The sequence below is a fragment of the Python bivittatus genome, unplaced genomic scaffold (genome assembly GCF_059951505.1).
Source record: "Python bivittatus isolate LINGU-HERP-01145 unplaced genomic scaffold, Pbiv_v1 ctg000470_np1212, whole genome shotgun sequence".
In the NCBI taxonomy this organism is placed as follows: Eukaryota; Metazoa; Chordata; class Lepidosauria; order Squamata; family Pythonidae; genus Python; species Python bivittatus.
In genome coordinates this window covers 1,666,260-1,681,505 of record NW_028277065.1, presented here as the reverse complement: position 1 = coordinate 1,681,505, position 15,246 = coordinate 1,666,260, and the positions used below count along the sequence as shown (strand labels likewise).

At 36.2% G+C, this 15,246-nt stretch overlaps 1 protein-coding gene and 1 pseudogene across 1 annotated transcript; both read left to right on the top strand.

Moving 5' to 3' along the window:
• Positions 1–2,906: 2,906 nt before the first annotated feature.
• On the top strand, positions 2,907–3,848 carry LOC148215568 (olfactory receptor 14A16-like). Its single transcript, XM_088142972.1, has one exon. The coding sequence runs from the start codon at positions 2,907–2,909 to the stop codon at positions 3,846–3,848; it is 942 nt and encodes a 313-aa protein (XP_087999098.1).
• A 716-nt stretch (positions 3,849–4,564) lies between these two features.
• Positions 4,565–5,515, top strand: LOC148215567 (olfactory receptor 14A16-like; annotated as a pseudogene).
• Positions 5,516–15,246: the final 9,731 nt, after the last annotated feature.

The following is a 15,246-nucleotide window of genomic DNA, read 5'->3' as shown; positions in this document are numbered from 1 at the left end:
TGTTGAGTTTCAAGCCAGCTTTTGCACTCTCCTCTTTCACCCTCATCAAGAGGCTCTTTAGTTCTTCTTCACTTTCTGCCATTAGGGTGGTATCATCTGCATATCTGAGGTTGTTGATGATTCTCCCTGCAATCTTGATTCCAGCTTGTGATTCTTCCAGCCTGGCATTTCTCATGATGTACTCTGCATATAGGTTAAATAAGCAAGGTGACAGTATACAGCCTTGTCGTACACCTTTCCCTATTTTGAACCAATCGGTTGTTCCATGACCGGTTCTGACTGTTGCTTCTTGGCCCGCATACAGATTTCTCAGGAGACAGGTAAGGTGGTCTGGTACCCCCATCTCTTTAAGAATTTGCCACAGTTTGTTGTGATCCACACAATCAAAGGCTTTTGCATAGTCAATGAAGCAGAAGTAGATGTTTTTCTGGAACTCTCGTGCTTTCTCCATTATCCAGCGAATGTTGGCGATTTGATCTCTAGTTCCTCTGCCTCTTCGAAACCCAGCTTGTACATCCGGTAGTTCTCGGTTCATGTATTGCTGAAGCCTAGCTTGTAGGATTTTGAGCATAACCTTGCTAGCATGTGAAATGAGTGCAATTGTGCAATAGTTTGAGCATTCTTTGGCATTGCCCTTCTTTGGAATTGGAACGTAAACTGACCTTTTCCAATCCCGTGGCCACTGTTGCGTTTTCCAAACTTGCTGGCATATTGAGTGCAGCACTTTAACACCATCATCTTTTAGTATTTTAAATAACTCAGCTGGAATACTGTCATCTCCACTAGCTTTGTTGTTAGCAATGCTTCCTAAGGCCCACTTGACTTCACTCTCTAGGATGTCTGGCTCAAGGTCAGTGATCACACCAGCGTGGACATCAGGGACATTAAGATCTTTCTTGTATAGTCCTTCTGTGTATTCTTGCCACCTCTTCTTAATCTCTTCTGCTTCTGTTAGGTCCCTGCCTTTTTTGTCCTTTATCATGCCCATCTTTGCACTAAACGTTCCTTTCATATCTCCAATTTTCTTGTAGAGATCTCTAGTCTTCCCCATTCTATTGTTTTCCTCAATTTCTTTGCATTGTTCATTTAAGAAGGCCTTCTTATCTCTCCTTGCTATTCTCTGGAAATCTGCATTCAGTTGCTTATATCTTTCCCTTTCACCCTTGCTTTTCGCATTCCTTCTTTCCACAGCTATTTGTAAAGCCTCATCAGACAGCCATTTTGCTTTCTTGCATTTCTTTTTCTTTGGGATGGTTTTAGTTGCTGCCTCCTGTACAATGTTACGGACCTCCGTCCATAGTTCTTCAGGCGCTCTGTCTACCAAATCTAATCCTCTAAATCTATTCATCACCTTCACTGTGTACTCACAAGGAATATGATCTAAGTCATACCTGAGTGGTCTAGTGGTTTTCCCTACATTCTTCAATTTAAGCCTAAATTTTGCAGTAAGAAGCTCATGATCTGAGCCACAGTCAGCTCCTGGTCTTGTTTTTGCTGTCTGTATAGAGCTTCTCCATCTTTGGCTGCAAAGTATATAATCAATCTGGTTTCGGTATTGACCATCTGGTGATGTCCATGTGTAGAGTCGTCTCTTGTGTTGTTGGAAAAGAGTGTTTGCTATGACTAGCTTGTTCTCTTGACAGAATTCTATTAGCCTTTGCCCTGCTTCATTTTGTACTCCAAGGCCAAACTTGCCTGTTATTCCGATTACTCCTTGACTTCCTACTTTAGCATTCCAATCCCCTTCGAAACCCAGCTTGTACATCCGGTAGTTCTCGGTTCATGTATTGCTGAAGCCTAGCTTGTAGGATTTTGAGCATAACCTTGCTAGCATGTGAAATGAGTGCAATTCCAATCATTCAAGCATTCCAATCCCCTATGATGAAAAGGACATCTTTTTTTGGTGCTAGTTCTAGAAGGTGTTGTAGGTCTTCATAGAAGCGGTCAACTTCAGCTTCTTCAGCATCAGTGGTTGGGGCATAGACTTGGATGACTGTGATATTGAATGGTTTGCCTTGGATACACACTGAGATCATTCTGTCGTTTTTGAGGTTGTACCCCATTACTGCCTTTCCCACTCTCTTATTCACTATGAGTGCAACTCCATTTCTTCTAAGGGTTTCTTGCCCACAGTAGTAGATATAATGGTCACCCAAATTAAATTCACCCATTCCCGTCCATTCGCTGATTCCCAAGATGTCGATGTTCAGTCTTGTCATCTCATGTTTGACCACATCCAGCTTGCCTTGGTTCATAGATCTTACATTCCAGGTACCTATACAATATTGTTCTTTACAGCATCGGACCTTCTTTTCGCTTTCAGATACATCCACAGCTGAACGTTCTTTCAGCTTTGGCCCAGCCGCTTCACTCTTTCTGGAGCTACTTGGAATTGCCCTCCGCTCTTCCCCAGTAGCATATTGGACACCTTCCGACCTGAGGGGCTCATCTTCCGGCGTCATATCTTTTAGCCTTTTAACATTGTTCATGGGGTTTTCTTGGCAAGGATACTGGAGTGGGTTGCCATTTCCTTCTCCAGTGGACCACATTTTGTCAGAACTCTCTGTCATGACCTGTCCGTCTTGGGTGGCCCTGCACGGTATAGCTCATGGCTTCACTGAGTTACGCAAGCCCCTTCGCCACGACAAGGCAGTGATCCATGAAGGGGTATATAATGTAGAAAGGGCAAAAATATTGGGTACATATTTTTTTAAGTTTGAGGTACCCTTTTGCAATTTTATGAATGGGAAACCCTCATACTGAATATATTTCAAACCCTGTGATAATTATAATTTAATAGTATGCATATATCATTATTACTAAGAAGAACTCTGTACCCATATTTCTTTCCTCTGTTAATTGCCTATAATCATCTCTCTCTGCCTAGAAGGAGTCAGAGAAACTCAATGGCCAACCAATCCACTGTGACAGAATTCCTTCTGATGGGATTTTCTGATGACCGTGATATGCAAATTCTGTATTTTGTGGTGTTTCTTGCCATTTACTTACTAGCCTTAATTGGAAATCTCCTTCTTGTAGTTGCTGTGATCCTAAATCATCACCTTCATGCTCCCATGTATTTCTTTTTGGCCAATTTGTCATTCTCTGATGTTTGCTTCATCTCGACTATGTTTCCTAAAGCCATGGCCACATCTTTGACAAACAACAAAGTGATCTCCTATGTTGGATGTGCTGCTCAGGTCTTCTCAGTTTTGACCTTTGCAGGTTCTGAACTTGCCTTGCTCACCATCATGGCTTATGACCGTTACGTGGCCATCTGCCATCCCCTGCGATACAGTCTCATCCTGAACTGGAATGCTTGTATGGAAATGGTAGCTGCTTCCTGGTTCACCTGTATGATGCATGCATTGCTACAAACTGTAATCGTATTTCAATGGAAATTCTGCAGGTCATATAGGATTCAGCAATTTTTCTGTGATATCCCTAACTTACAGAAGATTTCCTGTACCGATACCAGAATTACTCGAATACTAGTTTTGGTTGTAGCAATTGTTACAGACTCATTTTGTAGTGGCTTCATGTTTGTTTCCTATGGCTACATCTTCTCTGCTGTGCTAAAAATCCCTTCAGTTCAAGGCAGATATAAAGCTTTTTCAACCTGTACTCCCCACCTGATGGTTTATTCTTTGTATTTGAGCTCTGGAATGTTTGCCTATATGAGGCCCCAAAGTCTTTCCTCCCCTACTTTGGACTTGCTCTCTGCTTTTCTCTACACAGTTTTGCCATCACAACTCAATCCCGTCATTTATAGCTTTAGGAACAATGACATCCAAAAGGCTGTGTGGAGAATGCTTAAAAAAATAAAAGTACAAGTTTTATCTATGTAATTTTTTGTTTATTTATAAGCACTATTCAGATATCATAAAACTCTGTCCACATTAACTCTCCATGTTAAAGCAGTCACTCTGTAAATGGATGTTCCAAAGTCTTAGAAATGTTAATTACTATCTAAATGATGGAAGGGCCACTCAAAGATATTCCATAGAATTGTCCTACTACTGTAATATTTAGTTTTATATCGTTTTGTGAATTAAACTTAAATGTGTTTTATTGATGCTGAATTCAATATTGAAAATTTGGAATTTATCAAGAAATGAAGAACTTTGGATTTATTGTAACCTGTATTTTGAAAAAGATACTTCTGTTACAGTGGAAAGATAATCTCATCCTGGCCTTGCAAAGTTGGACAGAAGGTATCTGTTTGCTCCGTCTGTATGAATTGATTCTCTATTGACATAATGGAAGGATTAACCAATATTAGTCTGTGTGACTGGGATTAAATTCTGTGTTAAAAACCGGTTTGCTTCTCTGTGTGATTTTTATTATTCCTTTTTTGAGGGGATAGGATTTTTAGGGTTAGGGGATAGGACAAATTTTATAAATAACTAAATAACTAAATAACTAAATAACTAAATAAATAACTAACTAACTAACTAACTAACTAACTAACTAACTAACTAAATAAATAAATAAATAAATATAAATAGTCCATTTGTTTCCTCTGCTAATCTCCAATCATAATCTGTTTTTGTACAGAATAATTGAAAGAGGTGGAATGGCCAACCAATCCACTGTGATGGAGTTCCTTCTGATGGGATTTTCTGATGACCACGATGTACAACTTTTACATTTTGTCATGTTTCTATCAATTTACTTAGTAGCCTTAACTGGGAATTTAGTCATTGTGTTTGTTGTCATCCTGAAACACCACCTTCACACCCCCATGTATTTCTTTTTGGTCATTCTATCCCTGACTGATATTTGTTACATCACAACCACTGTCCCCAAATCAATGGCAGTTTCTCTGACAGAAAACAAAATAATTACTTTTCCTGGGTCTGTTGCTCAAGTTTTCTTAGTCATTACTAGTGTATTTTCTGAACTCTCCTTGCTTACCCTCATGGCTTATGACCATTACGTAGCCATCTGTAATCCCTTACAATATAGTTTCATCCTGAACTGGGATACCTGCAACCAAATGGTAGTTACTTCCTGGGTCAGCTCCCTGCTTTATGCATCTCTACAAATGGTCATGACTTTCCAATTAAATTTCTGTGGGCCAAACACAATTGGGCAGTTTTTCTGTAATATTCCTCAGTTACTAAAGATTTCTTGCACAGATACAAACATTAACCAAATTCTGATTTGGATATTTGGATTCATTGTGCCTTCATTTTGTATTGGATGCATTTTCGCTCCTTATGGCTACATCATCGCTGCTGTTCAGAAGATTCCATCAGCTGAAGGAGGATACAAAGCCTTCTCGACCTGCAGTCCACACTTGACAATTTTTTCTTTATTCATTTCTTGAGCTTTGTTTTCATACATGGGGCCACAATCTCTTTCGTTTCCTACTCTAGACTTACTCTCTGCTTTTTCGTATACAGTTTTGCCTCCCGTTCTGAATCCCACCATTTACAGCCTCCGGAACAAGGACATTCAAGCAGCTCTGTGGAAATTAACATCACAAATCAAAAAGAATTGCCTAATCTGATTGAATCATCTTCAGTCTGACAAACATAATATTCTCTCAATGGAATGTCCTTGTGAAACTCTGAGTGATCCTCCTCGCATACATCTTTGTCCTCTTCTCCACCTTTTGGTTTGAATGTTGTAAATATTTGGATGTGAAGGAGATGAGGGGGGAATGATTTAGGACATATCCTTGTAGAAATGACTGGCATTACAAGTATTGGACTTGGTCCTTTGTTCCTAGTTGTGTATAATTATTACATCAATGTAATATTGAGATAACTTTTTTTTGTTTCTGTAGGATCAAAGTGTATCATTTCCCAATGGAATGGTTTATTTTGCTTCCATGGCACTGTTACAGATATGTACTTTAAGTTTCAAGTAATGAGATAGATAGTAGGGCTCTTGGTTTCATATGCAGGCGGTACAAGACAATTGATGAACTATACTAGATCTCTGTCACTTTTATTCAATCAGTAATCACCATAGCTCAACATATAACAGGATTTTGTGTTCTGATGTAAACAAGCAACTTTTAAGAAAACTGGGAGAAGTTGATCTACCTGACTAAGGTAAGATACAAATAATTGATTTTATGAATAATTTTTCCACCGCAAGCAGTAGAATTCTGGCTTTCTCTTTTCTGTTTTTATTCAAATCAATCAAATGCCATTCTGGTCAAATATAATCAGTGAAATAGTGCATAAAAATTATCTTTCCAAGTTTTGATATAATTATGTTTCATTAAATAGGCAAGATAAAATACAAAAGTCAAAGTTTTCATTATACAGTGAGAGGTTGGGAAAAAGTCTATTAAAAGTGACTCTATATCATTCTACCAAAACTGCATGAAGTCCTGATTCATTACTATTACATATAATAAAAATTCTTTTTTCATCTCATCTGTATCCAAAGAAGCAACTAGTAATGTTTTCATTTAAATTAAGATATATCCACAGGGGTGAGGATGTTAGAAAAATGAATTGTCACATTCAGAGGTACTGATTAGTTCATTCTCATTGCCATGCAGACTCTATTAGGCAGTTGCCTATAGAAAATAAATCAGGATGCGTGTTTTTAAATGGCATCTTTCCCTTGAGTTTTCAAGATAACAAAAAAAAGTTATAGTCAACTTATTTACTGTAATTACATTTTTGATCATGTAACACAATCTTTGAACACTCCCCCCCCCATTATACATTAGAACAAAATTACTGATGTTCCCTTCCACTGGTACTGGAGCCAGTAAACATCTCTCTCTTTTCTTGTTAAAATGTTTCCATACTTGCTCATTTTAATGTTGTTTTGATTTCCCTTGAAGTTGGTAAACTTAAGCCAATTTAAGATCTCTGTTCCAGTCAACACGTGAGGCAAAGGAGGCAACAGAATGCATTTCCACAACAATTGTAAACACCTAAAGGTAATTTGAAAAAAGAGCAATGTTCCTTCTTGAAACATTTGGAATTTTCTCTTCAACAGACATTTTTCTGGTAATTATTTAGAAAACAGCTTTAACAGCAGTGCAATGTACACTGGGGGTTATTTTACTTTTTTTTCCCCTTGGTTTTCTAGAGGAGGCCAATTCATAACCCACCTACCCCCCCCCTTAAAATATTTCAGTGCAAATCATCCTCTGATATATTCTAAGAGTGGGGGGCTATTAATTGGCTGCCATTAAAAAAAGTTCCTCAGCACTTTTATGGGACAGAGCTTTGGGCATGGAATGCAAACCTGGTTGCTAATGTACAGACCACCTAGAATAGCTTTTTGAGGACCTGCTGGACTGTCCCCAGAAAGTCCCTGTTGAAATTTTAGGAATGGAAACCTGGTTGCCCTCAATCTCTATGAGAACTTACTTGAAATTATTGCAATGTTTCAAGAAATGTGAATCTCATTGAAGGATTTCAATTTGTTTGCTATTCTGTAGCAAATAATTATCTCATTATTGGCATTAACAGGAGAGAGCCCTGTGGGAAAACATGCTGTTTGCTATTCTGTAGCAATATTTTGCTTGCACTGGAGAATGGAGAATCTTAATCTTTGGGCCAAGGAAAAAAATCCATGACTGGCTCTTTCAGCAGAATGCCAGGCAAGAAGCTTATTTAATTCAGCTATTTTCTTACAGAGGGAGGGAGGGAGGGAAGGAAGGGGAGGGAGAGAGAGAGACAGACAGACAGACAGACAGAGAGAGACAGAGAGACAGAGAGACAGAGACAGAGAAAGAGACAGAGAGGAATAACTTCCCTTCATATTTGTCTGATCTTACTAGTGCATCACTGAGGAGAGTGTTCGGCAGTCTACACTTCCAAACTTTCCGCTGGTTGATCTGGAAGAGAGATTCTCTATCTTGTTTAATATGGTTTTGGGAATAGGAATTGGGCTTCAATGTGTTGGACTGATTCTTAATTCAATATTGAAAATTTGGAATTTATGAAGAACTTGTAAAGTCTGACTGATGATATGTCTTTGCTCCATCCATATGAACTGATTCTCTATTGACATAATGGAAGAATTCACCAATAGTAATCTATGTGATCAAGATTAAATGCTGTATTAAAAACCAAGCTGCTTCTTTGTGTGATTTTTATTTTTCCTTTTCTTGAGAGAGTAGCATTTTTATGTTTTAAAGGAAAAAAATATTTTTTAAAAGAAAAATGCTTTAGGTTGTGGCAGTTGGAGGAAGCTGACAAGTCAGCTATTCATTCAGGTAGCTTTTCATGTTTATAAGCTGATTTTCTTTTCCCATGAAAGGGAAAGCTATACATGAAAATCATAGCTATATCTAGGTTCTTTGACTGCCATAGATTTTGAAGGATGCTTAGCTTATTCTAAACTAAAGAATTCTGTAGACTTCACTGATTCACCACATTTAAAAGAAGCATATCTAAGTAGATGAAGGACTTCCTTTAGTGACCATTTTGCTTCTGAAACAGATTGTATCAAATTGATTGATATTTGTGATATATGCTTCACTAACCAGGACGATTTATTTACTAATTAATATTTCCTTTACTAAGGAAGGAAGGAAGGAAGGAAGGAAGGAAGGAAGGAAGGAAGGAAGGAAGGAAGGAAGGAAGGAAGGAAGGAAGGAAGGAAGGAAATTATTTATTTGATTTGGTGAATTAGTAGAAAACATTCTTTGAAAGAACAGTTCCTTCTTGTTAACTTTATCCCATTCTGTAAAATTTGGCTTTTTTCTTGGAATCCTAAATAGAGAGAGGAATTTAGCAAAATTATCTATCATTCTATCACTATCTGTCTATACTAGAATTAACATGTATGTTGGATGAATAGACATACATCCTCCTGTTCTGAATAATGCAACTATTTACTTTTGGGATAAGTAACTTATGGTTGACCATTGAATTTATATTCAATTTTAATTACAGATAAGTACCAAATAAATATTAAGAATGACATATAGCTATATTATTCTACATATTTTTCCTACAGTAATTATGTTTTATTGTCTATAATCATTACTTTTCATCCACAATGATTCCAAAATACATATTTATCAACCAATTCAACATGAAAGGCGTCTTTCTGAAGGGAAGTTGTGATCAATTTGCATTTTTTTCTTCAGTTGCTTCATAATCTGAACTATACAGACATACATTTTTCCTTTACTTCTTTGTATAGGCAAAGTGATGTCAAAGAATACTTTCAACAATATTTCAATGCAGTTTCAAGAAATTGATTATTTTAAATACTGTACACAGATTTTTCACCCCCACTTCCTTCAGTTCTGTATTTCTCTTCATCAACACCATAATATTTTGTTTTACTGTAAAAATTTAACATAATCTTAAGGAATGGATCATTTCAAATCTTATACATAAGTTTTTTTTCCCACCACTCTCACCCAACCTATTATTGCTTTTCATCGACATCCTGATGTTGTGGAATCCATGTTACTTTCTTCAGAACTCTTAAGGAGCAACTGAGGATTTCTCCAAAATTCTGTATTACTGAACTTTGCACTATAGTATAAAAGTGCCCATGCATAGGGAATGAGTAAGCATGTGTCCTCTAAAATTGTTTATTGTGTCCATTTAACTTCTCAAATCAATGAATTTGACAATGATTTTTAACTATGTTCTGGCAGTAAATTGATACTAGTATCTATACTGAAAAATCATTGCCCCCATATTACGTTCCTCTACTAATCTCCAGTTGTAATCTGTTTTTGTACAGAATGATTGAAAGAACCTTTACTGCCTGGAAACATGGAAAGGTCCCTTGGGGTTCTCTGAACTTGGTTCTTTTCTTGCAAATGTTTCATTACCCAGCTAGGTAACATCTTCAGTGCTAAAATGGGATGGGGTCCCTTCTGACCTCTTCCTCCACCCATTGTGTAGCTGTGGGCTATGCCCTCTCTTAGGTGACTGTTCCCTGGGCACCATCCCTTTGCCCCATCTTCCAAGGTCTTTCTCAGATACCATTACACATATATAGGCACAACAAAGTAATTGATCAGATATACTAGATCACAGCCATATTTCAATAATAACGATAGCTCAACATGTTACAGGACTTTATTCTCTGAAATAGGCAAATAGCTTTTAAGAAATATGGTTTGGAGATGTTTATCTACCAGAGAAAGGTAACATATATATCAAGTCTATAGATCTTGTGAATAACATTTTTCCACCTCAAGTGATCAAACTGTGGCTTTGTCTTTTCCATCTTTTTTCAGATCAGTCAAATCCAATACTACTCATATATACTGAGAAACATGTCCACTTCTGTTAAAACCAAGCTAATTGTATTTGACTGTTAAAGAAATTATTTGTATCATTCTACTGAAAACCCATGAAGTCCTGGTGCTTTACTATTATTTGTAATCAAGTAAGCCCTTTCACACATTTTGGTTTAATATTGTCTTCTAGCCAAAATTCTTTGTCTGTATGTGATTTTCCTAATTATCCTGATATTGTCAATTTATTTATGGATATTTTGGATAGTTGAGTGCCAATTAACTTGTGCTGGTTGATGACTGCAATAAACTTATTATATTGTATAATGTATTGTACTTGTAATCAAAATTTCTTTGTCATCTCATCCATGCCCAAAGGAACAAGTAGCAACTGATTTGTTTTATTAAACATTAAATGAAGTGAAATGTGTGTGTTTAAAAAAATTTTCTTCTGAGCCTAGTATAAAGATATTTTGAGTTATTCCAAATGAACAGAATGTGCCACTGACTTCTTCTGTGGAATTAAAGTGGTTACATTTAAAAACATGCTAGGCAGTCTGTACAGTAGCACAGATCAATAACCACCATAGTATTAGAGTTTATATAAGATAGATTTGTACGAATTGGAGATTGAAATGGAACCCAACATTCAAGTATGTGGCCAGACAAAACAAGACTGAAGGGGAAAAAATTCCATGACCCTATTGACAAGTGGAGACCAGACAATCTGCTTGAGTTAAGTTAAGTAAATTTCCTAGCCTCACCCAGCATTCCACTCAGTCCCAGATGAGCCCCCAATGGAAGCGAAAAAAACTCCCAGCCCAATGGACAAGCAAAGACCACATGATCTGTTTGAGCCAACTTATTGAACTGAATAGGGGACAAAATACAATGTTCTACCCATTGAGCAAGTGGCAAGGCTTATAAAAGTGTCTTGTTTACAGGAAAATGGACAGTAGGCCCCAGCCCATATCCATACCAACCTATCATTTTCAACTTTTGATTTGTTTAGGCAGCAAGCCTTGAGTAACTGACATGAGTCATCAAGAGGCCAAATTCCCCTTCTCCGGTAGATAGACCTTGAGCTTGCAGTTTCAGCCCCTTAGTAAGTTATGATTTTAATCTCAAGCATTATACTAAGAACTGAAGCATCTCTGAAAACATCTGTGTTACACCAAACTGTTTTATTAGCTATTTTCCCCTTCAATAGCTGACCTGGTCATTTATTCCAGGTGTTAAACTATGCTAGGAGCAATTGAAATTCATATGGGAAGATGGATTCTAATGAGTGGGTAAGTTGGTGTAGTTCACTTTGCGAGGGAGAGAAAGTGACCACTGCAGTTGGGTCATTTCAAAATCTCATTTACCTGTTCCAGTAGCTGGAACTGTTTATGAAAACTGCCAAGGGAGATTTCAAAGGGAAGCAACATAGCCATTTCACTTTTCCATGAGTAGTGAAGCTGTGTGAGGTTATACTTCATACAGCAACTCTGAAATATTTCACAAGGATGATTGTGTTTCAAAGCCTGGAAGAGAACTGTATTCCATATTTTTTCTGTTTTGTTTTTTTTTTCCTCTGTATATTTGGGGACAGAAGAAGGAAACATGGAGTGCAATCTGAACTATTCATATAGAAATTTGTCCTAATGGCAAAACATGTAATTTTCAGAGGGGAACAACCCACCTTATTACCTCTGTGAGAGAAATTAAACAAAAATATCAAATTGATAGTAATTTAAAATTCAACTGTATTCATTTATATTTTTATATATCTCTATCTCTATGTCTCTTTATCTCTCTGTCTATAGGAGGGGAAATGAGGATTTATTAAAAGTAAATATATTATCTGTGATTTAAGCAGGTTGGCAGTTTTTCCCAAAACCTAAACCTGTGTCTTGGACCAATCGCACTTTGTCAAAATCTCTAATAGGTTTAGATAACTTTGAGACATAATAACAACAATCTTCTAATAGTTTCTAATTCATCTTGTCCTCACATGGCCACAAGAATCATTAGTGGATTTCTAAGAGGACATAGAGCTCTCATGGGAGTGAGATTTCAGCAAGGAATTCAAAACTTCTGCTAACCTGGAGACCATCTAAGAGCTTTCTGAGGAACATTTTACATTTGCTCCAGAGTGTCCCTGTTGCACTTTTAACCTCTATCTGATTTTTCCTGAAGTTATTAAAATATTTCAAGAAATGTGATAATCTCCCATTGGAACATATTGTTCTATCTTACCATTTGCATTATTGTGGGGAATTATGCTGTTTGATATTCTGTAGCAATACTTTACCTTCACTAGAGAATCTTAAGCTTTGGGCCAAGGAAAAAAATCCATGACTAACTCTTTCAGAAGGATGCAAGGAAGATGCTCACTTAATTAACTTTTTTTTCCCTTTGAGTATGATGATAGAGGAAAGATAGCTAATAGATGATCATCAGTCCTTTTTTGTTTTCTAATTTAGACTTTCAATTCAGCATGAGAATTATGATCAAACTCCAGGGGGTGACTCCTTGAAGCACAGTAGAAGACTAGGGTGACATAAATGTTCTTCTTTCAGTTCTTCTTAGCAAAGAGTTAAAATGTATAAAATGGTAGAAAAGCACAGGTAGATTTGTATAGTCACTTTTCAAGCATATTTCAAGAGCAACAAAAATACTGGTAAGTAGAAAATTTATGTAACGACCACAATTCCTATGTGCTCAGGATTTTAACTATCAAATAACAATATTGCTTACAGGAAGACCACACTTTATACTGCTGTAAAAATCCCTTTTTTGACTGAACATGATTTTTATCTAGGGCGATATAATCCTGCTATTTTCACACACCTACTGATCAGCTTTAATACCTGATATAATGTCCAAGTAAAGAAGTTCTTCATCCCTGTTAATACACACACACACACACACACAGATATATGTTTGTGTGTGTATGTGTGTGTGTGTATATGCACCCACATATGTATGCATGTATATATGTGACTGTATGTGTATGTGTGTATGTGGAGTGTATGCATGTTTTCAAGTATTATCATGCATTATGTCTGATGCTAAGAGGAATAAACTGGGATAAAAGTTGATATATGAAGAAAAATATGTCAGCTGCATCATCACTCACGATGTCATAATACTGAAAAAGAGCTCTTTCTAAGTATAAAAAGGTATTTTTGTTGTCTACTTTTTATTTATTTTTTTTAGAAAATTGACTCAGTAAAGACATGATAATGATCTGATTATGATATCCAATATTTTTTTAAAATTGACACAGTACTTATCTGGACCTATTAATTCATTAACTTCTTTATGCTGCATTTGGATTCATGCGTGCATAGCTGTGGGCTCCACTGAATTCCGGGAACATAAATCACACAGACGTGTAAAACTCAGAAGGACTATATAGTAATACTCTATAAAAGTGTCTCTGTGTGTGTGCGTGTGCGTGTTTCTTTTAATAGAAATCCGTAGCATCTGTAACTGAAAATACTTAGAGAAAAAAAAATTGCCTCCTAAAAAACATATGAAATCATTTTCTATCTTGTTAGCACCTTTTTTAAAAATCAAAAAAAAAAAATCTCAAAACCTATATTATTGATTTACCTGGGAAAATGGAAAGAGAGAGACAGAAAGAGAAGTATATATGGTATTTAAGTTTTAGTGTATATAGTTAGTACATTCATTAGTAGCAAAATATCCTCCTTACACACCAGCCATAACATATTGAAGTTTATATATCTCCCATTTCTTTTGTTTTTCCCATTAGTATGGTCTCTTTCTGTAAAATGACACTTTTTTGTCAATGTAATGTAATCCATTCTGAAAAAGGCAAATTTGATATACTTTGTCATATGTGCTTTTTCTTGGAACCCTAGCTACAGAGGAATTTTAAGGAATTATATGTCTATATCTATGTCTCTCTATATTTCTCTTCCCCCCCCCATGTAGCTATCTTATTATATATAAGAAAAAAACATGTATGTTGGATGAATAAATATGCACCCCCCTCTTCTGAACAATGTTACCCTTTACTTTTGGGGTAAGTAACTTATGGTGGACAGTTGAATTTATACTCATTTTTAATTACAGATAAATACAAACAGATATTGATAATGATATACAGCTATAATACCTCTGTCTCTATATTTCCTTCAGTAACTATGTTTTATAGTCTATAACCATTATCTTTTGTCCACAATGATGCAAAGATACATAATTAGCAACCAATTCACCATGATAGGGTTCTTTCTGATGGGATGTTCTGATTCATGTGCAAATTCTGCATTTTGTCATGTTTTTTTCAGTTACTTAATAACTGTAATTATACACAGACACAGACATCCGCGTGCACCCACACAGAGAGAGAGAGAGAGATCCTTCACTTTTTGTAGAGAGTTAGGGTTAGGGTTTTAATACTCTTAAAAATATTTTAACATAATTTGAGCAGTGGATGATTTTAAATCTTGTACATAGATATTTGGTCCCCCACACCCCCTTAGCTATTGTTCCCCTTCATCAACATCCTGATATTGTGGAATGCACTTTATTTTCTTTAGAAATTTTAGGAAGAAACTGAAGATTTCTGCAACAGCCTGTATTACTGAATCTTGCATCGGAGTAAAAAAGTACCCATTTATAGGGAATGAATAAACATCTTTCATCCCAGTTTGACTAATTGTGTCCATTTAACTTTTGAGGTAACTCATTTTGACAATGATTTTTAACTATGTTCTGGCAGTAAATTGATATGAGTAATTAATTTACTTGCGTGGGGCAACAGAATTTTACCCAATCCTGGGTGTGGCTGGTACCTTGATGATACTTCTTGAGTTACTGCCAATTTAACAACTATTCTGAGATTTTATTTATTTTATATTTCTTCAGGACCTTTTATGTTGTGTTTTTAATTGATTTTAACTGCTTTGTAAACTGCCCAGAGTCTTTTTAATGAGATGGTTAGTGACAAATTTTATAAATAAATAAATAAAAAATAAATAAATAAAGTCCATTTGTTTCCTCTACTAATCTCCAATCTTAATCTGTTTTTGTACAGA